This window comes from Galeopterus variegatus, unplaced genomic scaffold (genome assembly GCF_000696425.1).
Source record: "Galeopterus variegatus unplaced genomic scaffold, G_variegatus-3.0.2 Scaffold4571, whole genome shotgun sequence".
NCBI lineage: Eukaryota > Metazoa > Chordata > Mammalia > Dermoptera > Cynocephalidae > Galeopterus > Galeopterus variegatus.
This window is the reverse complement of record NW_007730682.1, coordinates 200,748-218,519: the sequence shown is the minus strand read 5'-3', so window position 1 is coordinate 218,519 and position 17,772 is coordinate 200,748. Positions and strand designations below refer to the sequence as shown.

Sequence of the window (17,772 nt, the reverse complement as noted above, 5' to 3'; positions counted from 1 at the left end):
GGTTCCCGCTCACTGGCTGAGCGTGGTGCGGGCACAACACCGAGGGTTGCGATCCCGTTGCCAGTCCCCAGTGCGGGTGCGACACCGAGGGTTGTGATCCCGTTACCGGTCAGTAAAAAAGATAAAAAGGAAAAAAGAAAAAAAAAATGAATTCCTTATGAGAGGATACAAAACCATAAGTGGCTTTATGTTTGCATTGTTGGGATTTTAAAGCAGGATTTTCCCTGGTGCCAAAGGAGATGGATAATATTATTAGATGAAGACTGGCAGAACTATCATTAATAGTTTAAGATAAGAGAGAAACAAAAACATATGCCATCTTACCTTAAGCTTGCGCCGGGCATTAAATTCTTGGAGCTTCTTTTGAGCTGTATCCATGTGTACGAAATTGGCTGCTTTACCTGTGACCCATGGGTGCTGGAGTGCTTGAAAGGTAGTCAGTCGTTTCTTAGGATCCAAAACAATTAACTTTCTCACCTGAAATGATAAAGAACCATAAACTTAGGGAGATTTTTATGGTGACTTTAGCTTGTTCTCAACTTGTGAATTCTAGGTCTTGTTCTATTTCCCTAGCAGTACCACTAAATATACATTTAATGAAAAGTGTTTAAGCCCTCAGGGGTCACTGTGGGTGGGAAGGGCTTCAGGTAGCAGTAGCTGAGGGAGTCTGAGAAGACAGTGGTGTGTACCACCTGAGATCCTGAACTGGCAGACTGCTTTCCAGCAGAGGTCAAGAAACAGGTCCTGGCTTGCCTGTGGACTACAAATTCTTTGAAGGCAGAATCAGCATCTGAATAATTCTAGGCTGCATTTTGCAACCACCCACCTAGAATTCAGAACTTCAAATACATCACCATGGTAACAGGATCATTCATGTATCATCATTCTTTCTGTGGCCTTTAAATGGCAGACAAAACCAATAGTATACCAACCCTTTTGGAATACTATCATATGTTTCTATCTTGGGGTTTATAGTTCTTTTTCTCTAATCTTTTGGTGTTCTTGAAGGAATAATCCCAAGAGCTGGAGTAAAAGCCACTTTAGAATCAAAGTAAAGAAGTTAGTAGCTTGGGGGTACGAATCACTTAAAGGACTGAATCCAACTAATGGCAGCACATTCTGGGAGGTTTAATCCTGTTCGTGAGGATAAGCAGACAATAAATTGCCAGGAAGATCAACAGATAAAATAATTCTCAGCCCTGGGCTCAGAGCTGGTGACCTCGTATGAGACAGAGACTATTTGGAGTCAGGAGGTGTATTCAAGCCCTGGTTATACCTCTAAATACTTTTGTGACCCTAGACATAAGCACATGTATGAACTGAGTGCCAACGGATACTCCCCAGGCCCTCTTCTTACACAACCTCATTTCTACCTTAATCCCTTTGTAAATGCATCTTTATATGCATCTGATCATTTGGAACTATTAAGTTCAGTTCATAATGAGGAATGGAAGGAAGCTCAGAAAGATGTAGGGACTTGCCTAAGGTCAGACATTTTGTAATTGGTGGAGCCTGTATTCAAACTCAGGTCTGTGTTACGTCAGAGCTTATTCTGTGGCCACCACACCAAGATGCATCCAAGTTAATCAATCTCTGGACTTTGGCCTGCTCATGCGTAAATTGAGGGGCTTTGGATGACTTATGGTCTAAGGTCTTTTCTAACTCTAATAACCTAAGAAGTAAACACAAGCTAACAAGATCAGGGAGCAAGTCAAATGAATAAACATGATCTGGTTCTCCATTCCTGTCCTTTCTGTAACATTTGCAAAGGTATGTGTGTTTGGGGTAGAGACACTGGACTTGTAGAGGGCAGAGACACAAGGTTGTTGAGGCTTAAAATCTGAGAGGAGGTGGAGGAAAGTAAGGACGGTTACGAGAGAATGCATGGTAGTAAATAAAAATCTAATAGTAGTCATAGCTGTGTACTGATAACTTTATGTAAATGAGACCTGATCCTTAAAATATCCTTGACAATTGGGTATGTACCTCCCAGTATCCAATCATTCTTCTCCTCTCCTTCAACCTTACCATCCTCCTCATGAAAATATAAAGAATTTTTTGAAAGTCAATATGTACTGAAAATTTACATCCATCGTCAGTCTTTACATTTGAACATACTAGTTTACTGAATTGTTAAAAAACTTGCTGAAGGTCAGAGAGATCCAGTGACCTTGTTAGGATTCACACTCAAAGCCTCAATGTTATCCTATGGCACCCCTTACAACCCAATTCCCCCATCCATCAGCACTGTGGCCTCTGCTGATGACAGAGCAGGTGTTTGCTAATAAGTACACATTTATGGGGCTCAAAGATTCCTCATGTTCTAAAGTTTTGTACAGTTATAAACCAACACAGGATCTAGCTAAATAAAGGAACATCACAGCTAACCCTCTTATCCATTTAATGTTCAGCAGGAATGAAAAGAAATGGTAGGAGGATAAATAAAGGAACTAAAATTAAGTTGGTTGGTGTTAATTACCTAACATGCATTGTGTCGCTTAATTCCCACAACAATCTAGAGATAGGTACCATCATCATCCTAGATGAGAACACTAAAGCATGGAGAGGTTAGGTAACAAGCCCAAGGTCACACTTCTGGATCATGACAAAGGGAGCACTTGAATCCAGGCATGTCACACTCTAAAAATCCAGAGTCTATTTCCTGACTCATTGCTTCATTTGATAAACATTTATTGAGTCTGTACTATATGTCCATATGGTACTAATGTCTGGGCACACATGCTGTGCCCTCTCCCAAGCTTACAGTATAGGAGAAAAGAGCATTGAATATGTAAATACTGGTAAAAGTGCTGACTGTCATCAAAGGAGGAGTCCAGGGTACAAAGGACGGATATAACAGAGGGAATGAACAAATTGTGGGAGGGAGGCACTGAGGTAGAGGCAAACCATGTCTCCCTGAGGATGTCAAGTGGCAGCTAGGGCTTCAGAATGAGTTACCCAGGCAAAGAGGGGTGTCTGTGCATGTATGAGTGATGGGGGAGAAGGAGGAGAGAACACTACAGAGCAGAACGAAGAGCAATGGCTGGTCCCCAGAGCTACACTGCTGAGGAACTGGAGTCTGGAGCACTTGAGTGAAGAGTGACCAAAGGAGACTGATGTGAAGTCAGTGACCAATGGGACAGGGTGGCAGGCTCCAGACCAGGTGGTGTCAGGTAGATCTTGTTACAGATTTTAGAGTTTATCCTAAGAACCTTAAAGCCAACGAGTAACAAGATGCGATTTATGTCTAAGACCATCCCTCTGGATCCTGTGTGGAGAGTGCATTTGAGAAGGGCACGAGAAGAGGTGGGGAGAAAGGATAAAAGGTTGTGGCAGTGGTCCAGGTGGAAGAGGATGGACTGGGACAGAGGTGGTGGAGTTGGAGAGTAGTGGATGGATTCAAGAGATGTTCAGGAGTGCGGGGCTCTGACTTGAGATGACATACCCACGCATCACACACATGGCCTCTCTTCCCAGTCGCACTGGAGAAGCCACAGGCCATGGGGGATCTGTTCCATGAAAATGCAAGGAGGTAAGGAAGAAATGTTTGAAGAGAAAAGAGCACTGGAAAAGGGGTCTGGAAACCTGGATCAGTCCTAATAATGCTTCTACTGGGAGTCTGGGTGACCTTTGGCTGTCATCTCACCTCTCTGACCTTAGCACACTCATCTGTAAAATGAGGGAGGACTAGATGACTTTTAAGATCCCTTGAAGATCTAACCTTTGTGATTCTAAAGTCAGCTTTTGATTTTTTCGTGTGGATCTTCTCTTCTCTAGAGGATTGATGGGCAATATTTCAATCTCATGCTAGCAACCTCTTCATTTTAGAAAACGTGAACAACCTCCCCAGAGTGTATGTGTTTGCTGAATACAAACGAACATCAATATTTGCTTAAGTGGGAAGCAACGTAAAATAAACAAAATGTACTATTAATACAGTGGAACTTATTTATAATGCCAATGATACGTAACGGAGCTTGTGTTACTATCAGGATATTTTAATAAGTTTGAATTAAATTTCAGGAAGTAACATTTTATTTGAAGTATATCTAGATCTAGGTAACAGCAAGCCATGTTAAAATAGAATTCTTCTGGGTAAATTATATTTGGATTTATCTAGTACAACTTTCTTCTTAAGCAAGGCTCTATATTGACCAGGTAGTAAAAACTCTTTAATTAATCCTGCAGTAATTGTAAATGTGATAATTCTATTCAGCTATTTTTCATTATCTATAAGGAAAATGTATCAATGTGCATTGTTTTATTAAAAATGCCTTAAAATTAAAAAGATATATGATATTAATACAGGAAGTTTTTTAAAAAGTCATTGCCTATTAATTGGTTAAAAATGAATTTATTTCATTTTTTGTCATTTTGTTTTGGTCACACTTACCAAGTCCTTAGCATTTAGAGATACTTCATCCCACCAGGGGGAGATAAAGTAATATTCACAATTCAGAATTCTCCTGAACATGAACTGATCACCTCTTTCATCATAGAACGGTTCAAATCCACAAAGTCTAGAGGAACAAAACATAAGGAGTAAAATATCTTTAAAAGCCCAAGTATATTTAATCAAATTCCTGCAGAAATTCAAGATTTCCTTTCTTATAGCTTCCTGCTATGGAAGAAGTCTACTCAGCACAAGTATGTAATTGCCTTGTTACAATTCACTATTGATAGTGTAATCAAAATCACATCCTCAGGAAATAAGAATAGCTATGAAACCAACTTAGGATTTCTACAAAAAGCTATAATAGTAATAATAATTATGACACAAAAGAACAATAATAACAGCTAACATTGTTATAGGCACTATGCAAATGTCTATAAAAATGGGATTTATTTATTTCCCAGCACAAAAATATAGGATTTTTTTCACAGAATTGAGAAGCCAGACAAACTGACAGGCAGACAGAGATTGATTAGAGTTCCAATTTAGTATAAAATGGAAGAGTTAGGACTTTGAGAGTAATGAGATTAAAAAGTGGAAAGAAAAGATTTTTCACTCATTTTTATTCAGCCTGTTTTCTGAATTCCTCCATAGAAATGAGTAAAGTATTATGATATTTCCATCCCATTTCAGTTTGTATTTCAGAGTGGACAAAGATAGGAGGTAAAACTATCAGGGAATGGCCTTAAAAAACGTCTTACTACAGTGAATGAAGAAGCCAGCCAAAGAGATGAGCAGCTTAGATTTACCTCATTCTTCTATGTGACCCTTGCTTTTGTACAACTTAAAGATGTTTCACTATGGTTGCCTTCATTTTCCACTATAGGGTTAACATAAAAATGAATGGCAAAAGTGGGGGAAAGGAACAGGGAACCGTCTCTGGCATCCTGAAGAGAGAGACGGGAAAAGTGAGTTGCTGGTCTGGGACTACTCAGCCTTCACTGTTTATAGATGGGTGGAGGTTCTGAAATTACTAGGCACCAAAAGGGAACTGTAAAAAAAAAAGCTCATGCCAGGCTGTGTTGTGTATGTGTTGCATTTGAAAAGAATGAGGCAAAAAAGAATGAGTAAGTTAAAAGACATCTTTCTAAATTCTTCCTTTAAGCCAGTCAGGTTGGTGCAGGGCATGAAAAATTCAAGTTGCATCCTAATAAGGTGGGTTTCTAGCAAGAAGCAGTTTCATATGTCTTTTTGCTCATGGACTGTCCCATTGGGAAAGTCTTTGTCACTTCCAAATATTTCTGGAGCCAGCAAAGGCAAGGCTTGGGAGTTCTGAGGCCTGAGACAATGCACTCTGCCTCTCTCTGCTGCAGCACACTGCACAGAGAATCCTCTCCAGGCCCATATGTGGAAGGGAAGTGTAAGGAGAGAAGGGAGTGTGTGTCCACACCTGGACAGGGAGAGAGGCTAGCGTGGCTTGACCCTCTCCTACCCTCCACGACACTAGAAAAGTATGGCCTGTTGTTGGTTAGTCATGGAGAAACTAGCCAACTTCCCAGAATGTGTTTAGGGAGCCCCTCATGTTTCCCCTTTTGAAAATCCAGGGACAAAAATGACAATTCAGAAGTTACAGTGCTTGAACGCCTTTTCTTTCATCTCACTCATGTCAGTGACTTCGCACTTTGGCAACAGAGGTAAAAAGTTTATGTTGTGTCAGCCCGAAATGACAGAAATGGAAGAAATGTTGACACAAAGTAGCAAATACACACACACACACACACACACACACACACACACACACACACACACGGACACACAGAGTGCAAAAACCCTTTAGAAATGGTGATATTTTAATTCCAACAATGATAGTTTAGGAGGATACTGAGATTATGCAGGCCTGAAGTGTGAATATATGACACAGCATAGCTCCAAGCCTCTGGCAGAACTGTAGTGTTGAAAGCTGAAGGAGAGAGTTTGAATCTCTGATGCTATCTGATTCTGATCTGATCATTGAGGTAGTCAAGGGCTCAGTCCTGCAGCTTTTGTCTGTGGGGCGGTGGGTTTAGGTGTAAAAGGTAGAGGGACAGAATTCCTGCGAGAAACAATAGAATGACCTTTATTTCCAGACTAATGTCATCCTTGGAAATAGCAAGGCCATAGCACAAAATATCCTGGTGTTGACAAGCTAGAACTTTTAAGGAGAGAGCGAAGTGTTAAAATGCAGCAATAGACACAGGCAAAGGAGCAGAGTGAACATGTCTACAGTGATAGTAAGAATCAAACTTTTATTACTGGCTTTACTCAAAAATAAGCCACAGAATTTATGTACATACAGACAAGTGGATATAAAACAGGTGCCTGAACATCTGAGAGACAGAAGAAAGGATTTGACTGAAGTTCATAATGTAGCTTCATTGTAACATTTACTTTTCCAGGAAGCATCAACAAAACAGATCCTTAGTTCTAATGCTTCTTCCAGTTACTTCTGTACTCTGCTCCCCTTTGGCTCCAAGCCACTCTGGTGGAATGAGTCAGGTGTCAAGAGGTCATGGTCACAGGTCACCAGTAGGCCACTAAATACACATGAAAACTAAACTAGTACAGTAAAGGGGATACAGAGGTCCAGTGACACAGTCCACTGGAGAAAATGTGCCAATAAAACTTGCCAAGTGGACTTTGCCGATTATTAATGAACTGCAGATTAAGTAAAAAGTCCCCAGGCCTAGGGAACTGACAGAAATTAGTCTACAACTAAGGTATATTTGTTGTAATCAGCACTGTTATTTTATTTTGGGGCTACTACTCTTACTTTCAACCAACATCTAATAATTAATGACCATAAGCTTATAAAGATAATAGAAATATAATAGATAATTCATATAATTTGATAATGGACTAGGAGAAAGGACCTTGATCGGTTTTTAAAATTATCTTCAGGGTTATAATAAAATGTTTCTCAAATGATCACATATTTTCCCTTCATTTTCCCGTCAGTGACCATATCATGGAGTTTTACTCATTCTATATTCCAGTTTTTCAGGGTGAATGTAACTTAATTTCCAACTTCCATCTTTCCAAGTCTTTTAATACCATTAATGCTTCAACCCCTCCCAGTACATTTTAATGTGACATTGTAATCAGGTATGTTTAAATTGTAGGAGCAAACCTGAATTCTTATTTGTATAGTTCAGTTTTTTACTTAATGTCACTAAGTATGATATGTCACCTAGAAAATTCATAAGACATTCTTTCCCAAGTATAAAAGTGATCTCAGACACAAGTTAGAAGGAATCCTACAATGTGGTCAGGGATTTATTTTAATGAACTAAGTGCTTAGTGTGGCAAATAGAAACTACCTAACATTTTGCACTTTCATAAGAAAAGCATGATCCATTACCTCTCTAAATTCTTCTCAAGCTTTAATACATTCTAGAAACACAAGGAATTGAATACTGAAAATATGTTTTGTTTTGTTTTGTTTCCTTTTTGTCTTTTTCCGTGTCCGGCAATGGATCGCAACCCTCAGTGTTGCCCCCGTACCGGACCGGGACCGGCAACAGGATCGCAACCCTCGGTGTTGCTCCCGCGCCTCACTCAGCCAGTGAGCGGGAACCGGTCTGTATGTGGGATCCGAACCCTCGGCGAGAGCACCACTGCACTCCCAAGCGGCGCACTATAGCAGTGTGCCACCGGGCCGGCCCCTGAAAATATGTTTTGACATTACATATTGGCAGACGTCATTTTATGAGTTGTTTGTTAAACCTTTTTGTCTTGGCTATCAAACAGTGTATATCCAGGTAAACTAAGAGTTTGCTAACTTGCCTGGGAGTCCTACCCTAGCTACCCCATTTGTAGCTCATATGTCCTGGATACTATAATTTCTATGATCACTTTTAAATTAAAACAAAAATAAAAACAACTCTTTCTGCTATGGACTGAATTGTGTCCCTCCCCCAACCCCCAATTCATATGTTGAAGCCCTAACCCCCAATGTGATGGTATTTGGAGATGTGCCTTTGGGAAGCAGTTAGGTTTAGATGAGCTCATGCGAGTGGGGGCCTCATGATAAGATTAGTGCCCTTATAAGAAGAGACACCACAGGGCTTGTTCTCTCATTCTCTCTCAGCCATGTGAAGACACAGTGAGAAGGTAGTCATCTGCAAGCCAGGAAGAGAGCCCTCACCAGAATCCAACCTTGCTGGCACCCTGATCTTGGACTTCCAGTCTCCAGAACTGTTAAGAAAATAAATTCTATCGTTTAACTCACCCAGACTAGGTATTTTGTTATGGCAGCCTGAGCAGACTAATATACTTTCTTTTGAATCCTCCCAAATCTCTTTACAGTTGTGAATATTACAGGTTCCAACAGCTAACTTTCCAGTCCCCTCTAAATGGCAACCAAATCTGCTTGTTTTGAGTTAAACTCTTGAACTCATTGAGATCTTGTTTTTTAGTTGTTCTGTAGCAATCTTCCTTCCCAGACACCCTTCTATTTGATGATTTCTTTCATCATTTCCTGCAGTTGCATCATATGGAAAACTGCCTGACACTCCTTATTTATTATTAGACAGGATCTCAGTAATGGAGTTAGGAATACCAAAGAATGAAATATTTAGCTCATTTTTTTTCTCTCAGAGAAATTTGTATAGGGTGTTACATCCAAGGCCTTTGAAAACATAACAGAGATAGGAAACCAAATTGATAGCCATAAGGCATTTAAAACATTTCAGATGAGAAATGTACCAGTTTGGGATTGCTTAAATTAAACAGTCATTTGTCCATTTAAAAGGACTAATAGTCTAATTACTTTAGATAATGTGCAAATAAGTAAAACAAGAGCAAGTTTAATTGCTGAACTTGAGTTTCAGACTCATTATTATTGCTAAATAATGAATTGTTCCCCATATCTGCTGTACATTACATAGTGGGATGAGACACACAAAAAGCTCTGGACAGAAGATCTGGCCCCAAGAAAATTATGAAATAAAAAGCATTGCTAATTTTCAGAAAGCTCTATCACTAACTACATTTAGAGTGTAACAGAAAATCACAAAGTCAAGAAGTAATCTTGGCTTTATGAGGATGATGTGCCAAGAAAATGTTACAACAAAGGCAAACAGTTTGTATAAAGATTGCTTTTCTTCACTTACAAGATGTAGGTGATTATTCCTACAGACCACATGTCCACCTCAGGTCCATAGGCACAGCCTCTAAGAATTTCAGGTGCTGCAGAAAGAGTGAAAATTGTGTTAAACTGGAGCTTAACTTTAACATTCACATTTTAATAACAAGCAATGCGGAGGAAATAAATTCATCAGCAGGACTTCAGAACAGTTTTATAACCAATCTCTCCCCAAACCACGGTATGAGGCTACAAATTCTTATGACTATTTGAGTGGGAGAGATTATAGTCGCTCTGTGTTTGGGGTGCATAAAATAATGCTATTAAGGTTAATTTTCTACACTGGTACATCATGATACTGTTCAAATCAGAGCTATAAAAGACCCCAAATGAAAATTAAACACGGGTGGGGGGGTGGCATAACTATGCTACCTTAAGACCTAGAACTTCTTGGAGCAGGACCATCCATGAGTGCGTGTTTCTGCTAGTGTGCAGGATGGGGTGGGAAGAATTAGCAAGTCTCTAGTAAAAGACTTGGAAAGTTGGAACAGGAGCCAGGAGGGGCCCTGGCACATGACCTGGCATTGAGAACCACATGGAGGTCCTCAGAGAGCAGCTGTCCCCGGTTAGTTTGGGGTCATGAACTGAGAAAAGGCCCTCTCTGGAGTGGAGAAGAGCAAAATCTTTTATATTTTCATTCCCTTAGAGCTATGAAAATGGGGAGTTATCTGTGCCCAGTCATTTGTACTGAGGATTGGGGGTGGTGATTTTTGCCCAACTAATGAGGGAAGAAAAAGAGGAGAGAGAGCTCTGGCATCTATGAAGAAATAGGACTCAGGTCTATAGTCAAGAGTGACCTTCTTCTATTTTAAACAAAAGTGCTGTAGGTGCTGGTGGGGTCCCCAAGGAAGGAGCTGCTTAATGAATGCCAAGGGCTCCTTGAGGGAGGCCTTGGGGACGAGGACACCACACTCCTCCTCTGGGCTGGAGAGCAAACAAACTGTATTCCTGTCACGCAGACTGGAAATGTCATATTCAGTGCAGATTGTCAAAGTGAGCTCTGCAAGGAGGCTGTCCTCATGAGCCTTTGGATTTAATTTACAGGACAGAATACTGTAGATTTTCCACTGACATCTTCCCATACTATCACTAACCCTCACTCTTTTGCAATCGGGATTTTCTCTTCTTCATAGAAATTGTTACATAAAACACAGGAGATGAAGAGCCTGCATGGTGAAATGAAGGTGTGTGTTCTGGCACTCTAAACAGCAATTCAGCAAGGTACATCCTTTAAGGAATTGTATCTGGAATCAAGAGGTTTTCTCATCTACAGGTAAATTTTTTTTTTCCTTTTTGTCTTTTTTACTGACCGGTAACGGGATCGCAACCCTCAGTGTCGTGCCCGTACCGGGGACCGGCAACGGGATCACAACCCTCGGTGTTGTGCCCGCTCCGCGCTCAGCTAGTGAGCAGGAACCGGTCTCCACATGGGATCCAAACCCTCAGCGGGAGCGCCGCCATGCTCCCAAGTGGCGCACTCTCCAGTGCGCCACCAGGCCGGCCCGATCTACAGGTAAATTACTTCCTGCCCCCTGTCCCCCATTTTCCTTTTAAGATTTAATAACAAAACTTTAAAAAATGCATGCTCAATGCCAACATCATTCACTCCGTCAGGCTAGTTTTCATTTCCTGGGGTAATCTGTACCCCACAGAAGGTGTTTTTGAGCCCCAACAGCTCCAACAGTGAACTCCCACCAGCAAATGGCTTGCTTATCACAGTGCAAAGGGAACTCAGACTAGGCTGCTACTTTCAGGAGGGCTGCTTCTGCCTATCTTTGTCTCTGGAAGCTGTTCCAGTCAAGGAAATGAATGCATGAATATTTAGCATGCATATTTGATATTTGATATTCATTAGTCCTTGCCCACTCGGGTCTTCACATCAGCTATTCTTGTCTGGTCTGAAATGCTATCAAGCCCCACCTTGACATTTAAACATAAATACAGAGATAAGTTGGGGAGAATCTTTCACATTTTTGGGGTCTGTTTTTTTACCTCTAAAATCTAAGTGAATTGAACCAGTTGATTTCCAAGTTTACTTTGAGTTTTAACCCTCTATAATGTTAGGAAAGAATTAGTTACTGATCGTTCAAGCAAGAAGAGAGGACAGCATTGGCATTGTAACCTGCAGAATAACTGCTGCATTTCATGTTTCTCCTGCTAGAGCAGCTACACTGCATACTATCCTGTGGGGACTCACCCTGTTGGCTCTAGTGAAATCAACCCTCCCATCCTGTGCTGGCCAGAAACACATCCTGGCAAGGGTCAGTGTTTTCTCCAGCCATTTCTCGAACCAGAAAGAGAGTGAATATTGTGGAACAAAGTGCTTTTTTGATCCATTCTACAGAGCGTCTGGGTTTCTTACATGATATGGCAATATCTGATCTCCCTTCACAGCAGTGGGTGCAACCTTACTCTCCAGAGGCAATTTATTTCCTTGTAAGGCATTGTGCTGCAATGTGAGTAAATCTGTAGTGTGAAAAGCTAACCTTTGACTTGCGATCAAAATGGCAGAAGAGATGGTCCCCAGAGTCACCCTATCCCATAGTCAACCAATTTACAACTATTAAAAAGCAACAACTGCCAGGCTGGGGCTGCTGAAGCTCAGGGGAAGAAAAGGAGAGACCTATGGAGTTCACGAAAGCAGGAGAAGCCATGATAAGAGAAAGAAAGGACCACTACGACCGTTTACCATTTCAAGGCTGGCCCTGGTGAGCACTCAGAGCAAGAGCTGGCCAAAGCTACAGCTGTGCCCTTTGTATGAAGCTGCTTGGAAGCTTCAGGGGAGAAGAAAGCCTTGGTGGCCTCCAGTCCAGCATGACCACTAACAGGGTTCCTGTGGACCTACACAGGAGTGAGGGGCCACAGACAAATAAAAAAGAAGCCACTCAGAGGCCAGTGAGTCATCACAAGGGATCAGCACATGGCCTATCCCATGGGAAGTATTTGGAGTGTGGGGGGAGTGGGGGAGAATGGCCCACTGGGGGAACATTTGGGCACAGCATGGACAGCTGATCTCCCCTCCAATCAGTGTAGGACCACTAGTGTAGACTGGTCAGGAATACAGAAGTGCTGGGGGTATAGTTTGCTGAAAAAGCTCAGGCCCAGACCAGAGTTTCCATACAATTCTGGTGTACCTAACCTCACAAGACCCGGAAGTGCTTATAAGGCAACAATTAAAACCTGAGCTGCACAAAAAGCCTTCCCCAGAGAATCAGCAGCAAAGTAGCAATTTAGCTCAACTACAGGGCTCAAGTGCTGGTCCCCCACAGGAAGTTCCCACATTGTAGAAGTAAGCAAAGGACAACCAGTTAGTTCCAGGGTAGAGTTTAAGTGGTGGGAATAGCAAATAATCCAACACAGAACTGAAAGTAAAAACAGAAAACCCATAGATAAGAATATTAACCAGTAAACATCTAATGCCACCAAAGAACACCCATCAAACCTAAAAGGACTGGAAGCCCCTCAGGCTTCCCAGCCGGGGTGGAGTGAGGGCCAAGGGCCTCGTCCATGTCCCCATGATGTCTGCATCTAGCCCAGCAACAACCACCAGGCTGCCACCAGAAATACCCTGGACTCCCAAGCTGGGGCAGTTGGGGGCTGAGGACCTCAGCCTTGCCCTCTGACATCACACCAAGCCCAGTGACAAACCCTGAGGTGCCACAGGAAGTGCCCTGGGCTCCTGGGGTGGGGGAGTGCTGAGGACCTCAGCCATGCCCCCAAAGTCCACATCCAACCCAGCCACAACTGAGCCACTGCAGGAAGCCCCCTGGCCTCCCTGCCAGAATGAGGGGGGTGGCATGGGCCTCGATCATACCCCCCCTTCTCCTCCTCCCACCCTATGCTCCTCCCCTCTTCCCCTCTCCCCAACTGCTCCACAAAAACATCTTAGAACATAAAAAGAAGAGTAATAACAATAACTAAATAAATTTCAACCTAAAATAATGAATGAATGAATGGTTTTAAAAAAGAGATAACTTCCCACAGTGAGGTTGAGATAAAAGAAATGTTTTTGCTTTCCATAATAAATTTCCCTTAAAAATATTTTTATATCATAATATAAAATTGGGATAAAACAAAGTCTAAACACCTATTAGATGTTATTCTCAATAACCTTTAAATATTGTTAATTACTAGTTAATATGACCTTGACTTTCTTTAGAGCCAGCAGAACACACTCTTGTAATCTACCTGAATCCTTTCCAAGAGCCAAAAGCTTTTCTAGAATTAATTTCAGGCTCTGGCACTCCAACACTTCAACTTTCCTAGGTATCAAATGTCCTTGTAGGTGATGCTACTAATTTATGATCTCCTTAGAGTGACAGATAGTTGACTACTTTCAATTTAGTTCAAGAAAAGACATCAATCTACCTTTTAATATTTTAAGTGCTTGTGGATGTCCTTCATATCTTTTCTCATGTCATTACCTATATATATAAACAAAATAGGGGTAGAAGGAAATCACTTGAAGGTGAAAAACAGTTTTTAAAATATATTTTAAAAGACTTAGAATTGCCTTTTCTGAATTAGCCAGTAATCATTTGTTGATTTTTCTGGCTGTTTTCTAAGTGGATCCAAGTTGTCTGCCACTTCTTAAAATCTCCTTATCATTCATTTTATTGCTCATCAAACACTAAGTGCTACAGAGCTCCCAGAACACCTCATACACCAATCTTCAATACAAAATAATTTTAGCAAATGGTTTTAGAATTCCTATGACGCCAGACTTACCCTTTAAAAGAGCAATTTTAACTGAATATGAAAATTATACAAGAGTCCAAACTTTGTAATATTTATATACCACCTACAGCACAAGGTGCTGATTTTTTTTTTTTTTTTATGAGATGATGACACCATTAAAACACATCTAGAGATTGGGATGAATTCTGTTAGGAAGTCAGACATGAGTGCTAGAGGGCTGGGCAACAGCTCTGCAGACTCCACCCAAGGGCCACCCTGGAACTTTACAACCCGCCCATTTTGTGGTTAAACTTACAACCAACATATCCTGATAGCAAGGAATTGGAGCCAAGCCAGATTAATTCAGTCTCTAGCACCTGTGCAGCCTGTAGCTGTTCGCCCTTGCACTAACCTTTGCCTCACTATAATCTCATTACAGTAAAATCAGCATTGCAGGTTTTACCCCCCATCAGCATAGGTTTTCCACATGCATTATGGGTAAGAACATGCGCAGAAGGAAAACACTTTCACAGCCCACAAGTACCAATCAAGTGACATAGAGATACTTGTCACAATGACACACATTGGGACCACCCATATCTAATCAAATAAAATCTTCAACCCTAAAACTACTTTGGGCCATTATCTCTCTTGACTTGGCCCACTACTCCCTTGGAATGTACTTCAACAAACTTTACTTTGCTTTGTTTTCATTTTGCAGATCTGTAATTCTTTACTTCATTGGTGAAAAGGACTAAGGAATCACCAAAATTCAGGTAACAATTCCATTTTATCAAATAAAATCACTGTAACCAACTCTGGAAATGGTCCTAAAATAAAAAGTATCAAGAATGTGAACACTGGTGTTAGATTTGCCCTCTCTTCCTAAAAACCTAGGAGAAAATAAAGGGATAATTTTGGTCACTGACTGTATCTCCATTTCATCAATGCTCTAGATGAGGTTTATGATCCTTTCCTATTTATTTGTAACAGCCTAAACAGAAGTGACTCCATTTTGTTAAACTTTTCAATTTAAAAACTTGTTCTCTCCTGTAACCCAAAACACATAGCCTACAGCAAACTGCCAGAACACAGTGACTCTTGCTCTCACACTGTACACAAAACAGAGAAAAATTATTAACCCAGATGGCTATTTACTAGCTTACTAACCTGATCTTAATTGAGAATAACAGGAACAGGACCCTTGGAGAATGAAGTATGACGCTGGTCAGCTCCCACCCGGGAAATTCTTTGATGGTTATCAGAAACACTCAAGCATGTCTGAATGTTCCCACTTGGTCACCATGAATCAACTTTCTACCACAGACCCCTACAGAACCCTTTAGCAAACTGAGATAAACAGAGATGGTCTTTGAGACATAAGTCCACCATTTCCCCAGGCTGCTGTCTTCTTGATTAAAGGCTACCTTTCCTTACACCAACACTTATCTCTCAATTATTGGCTATTGAGTAGCAAGCAAACAGACCTTTGAGGTCTCGGTAACATATTGAGTTAAAACTATAGAGTAGTGTTCTTCATCAGATGACTTTTTCAAGCTGCTGCTAACTCTTTTTAGAAAAACAAATCCCCAAGGGAGACTAAGGTAATAAAATCGACAGGTTCATTCATTCACTCACTGAATAAATTATCAAGTATTTATAAAGTGCTTGCTATACTTGGGCACTATGCCAGGAGGTGCAGGGAGAACAACGGGGAGTTAGAACAAGCTGCTGCCATCACGAAGCTTACAATTGGGTGGGGGAGTAGACGCTAATCAAAAAACATCAAGTGAAGACATGCAAAGTGGTAACTGGAAGTGCTTGGTGGGAGGATATCTTTAATAACTGTTGGCCTGTCTATGGAGGTCTGAGGAGGTGACTGCAGGAAGCAGAGTTTGAACAGACATGAAGAATCTAGAGAAGTTAACTAGGCAAAGGAGGAGAAGGGCAGTGGTTGAGGAAAAGAGAGAAGAGAGCTGTAAGTGCAGGAAGCACTTGGTGCAGACTCTGCGGCAGGAAGGAGCAAGGAGCTCTCCAGGAGCTGAAAGGAGCCAGTGTGGCTGGAACAAGGCCCAGATGTGCAGTGAGACCCAGGTGTGGTGAGCTCTGTGGGACAGGAGAGGCCAGACTGCAGATCCAGTAGGTCAGGGGTTTTGTTTGTTTGTTTTTAAATTCTCTCCTCTGCTTTCCTTTTAGCAATTCAAAACATATGGGGAAAAAAAGTCTATTTGCGTCCTAGTGTGAGTCTGACTTTACAGAACTACTCTCTCCACTACAGCTGCGAGAAAAACACTATGGGATTTTTTCACTGGAGAAGCTTGTCTTGAATTCAGAGAAGTTTCCTGGGAGCCACAAGAATTCACTTCCTCTTTAGCCCAGCAGCTAGTGTCTCTCTAAACTGCCTGCGGGGAGTGAGCGGTGTGGGAAGAGGAGGGAGGACCGGATTTATCTGCAGGAAGCAGAAGAGCAGTGCTCAAAAAATCCTCTGCCCCTTCCCTGTTCCTAAACTTGGCCTAGGAAACCAGGGGAGAAGAATGCACTCAGGGCAGCTGCCTGTGGGCAGCTCTGAGCTAGGTGCTTTTCTTAGCATCTGTATCTTGTGCAGTCCTTTGTTTAGTGTCACTTACATTTTCCAAGAAAGAGGCAGAACCTGTTTAAAATTTGGTGTCATTTTTGTATTAAGTGATAAGAAAGGTCACGCCCCAGTCTGGTATGCTATGTGCTATGATAAAGGTGCAGATCAGACTGGTGTGCACTTGAGACTTCCAGAGGGCGTTGCCTCTGGCAAGAAACAGCCCTGTCAGTTCACTGCAGTGAATGTCAGAATATTATCAATTCTAGGTGTGCAATGCTGTGAAAGTCTGAGAAGGACTGGGGAGGGATTCGAGGCCTCTGTCACTTTAGCTATCTGTGATGTGAGTGTGGAGATCACAAAGAAAAAGAAGGATGTTTTGAAACCCAAGTGATCCACTTTATATTCTAACTCATTCTTTCCATTCTCCAAGGCTCTTGATTTCTTATACTGCAAATATCAGTCAATCCAACTCCCACTTTGCATTTTTCATTTAAGCTGTTAAAAAAGCCTTCCTTGATGCATGGATGGTCTGATTTTCTCTTTGTATAAATCTTATAAATGGGTGAAGAAAGATAGCCTGTTTATTTTCCTCACCTTTTTATTTTTTAAAATAATACCCTGAAAAGAAAATCAAATATTTGAGAACACCTAGTGCTTTCAGAAAAGGAGAAAAATAAATAAAACTTATTTTTATTACCCTGCAAAAGTTTTATTTCTATGAAATTCCCTTCTCTATTATTCCACTGAGCCCTCCCATCTTGAGATAATTGCTATTTTCTCCAAATCTGAATGAGACTGAGACTCTCGGTCACTTCAAAGTTGTGGCAGATGCAGGCAAAGGAGTCTGGACTGTTGAAAAGCTGCCTTTCAATTATTGAAGGATGAGGAGGAGTATAAACAAATGAACCCAACTCATCCTAATATTAACATTACATAAAAATCTCT

General features: G+C 41.3%; 1 protein-coding gene across 1 annotated transcript in view; it reads right to left on the bottom strand.

The window, feature by feature from the left end:
• Positions 1–17,772, bottom strand: part of CAMK4 (calcium/calmodulin-dependent protein kinase IV) — a 159,266-nt gene that overhangs the window by 6,474 nt on the left and 135,020 nt on the right. The window contains exons 8-10 of the mRNA XM_008587851.1: positions 9,544–9,619; positions 4,394–4,520; positions 325–477 (exon numbers count right to left, since the gene is read on the bottom strand). Coding sequence (XP_008586073.1) covers positions 325–477; positions 4,394–4,520; positions 9,544–9,619 — 356 coding nt within the window. The remainder of the gene's footprint in view (positions 1–324; positions 478–4,393; positions 4,521–9,543; positions 9,620–17,772) is intronic.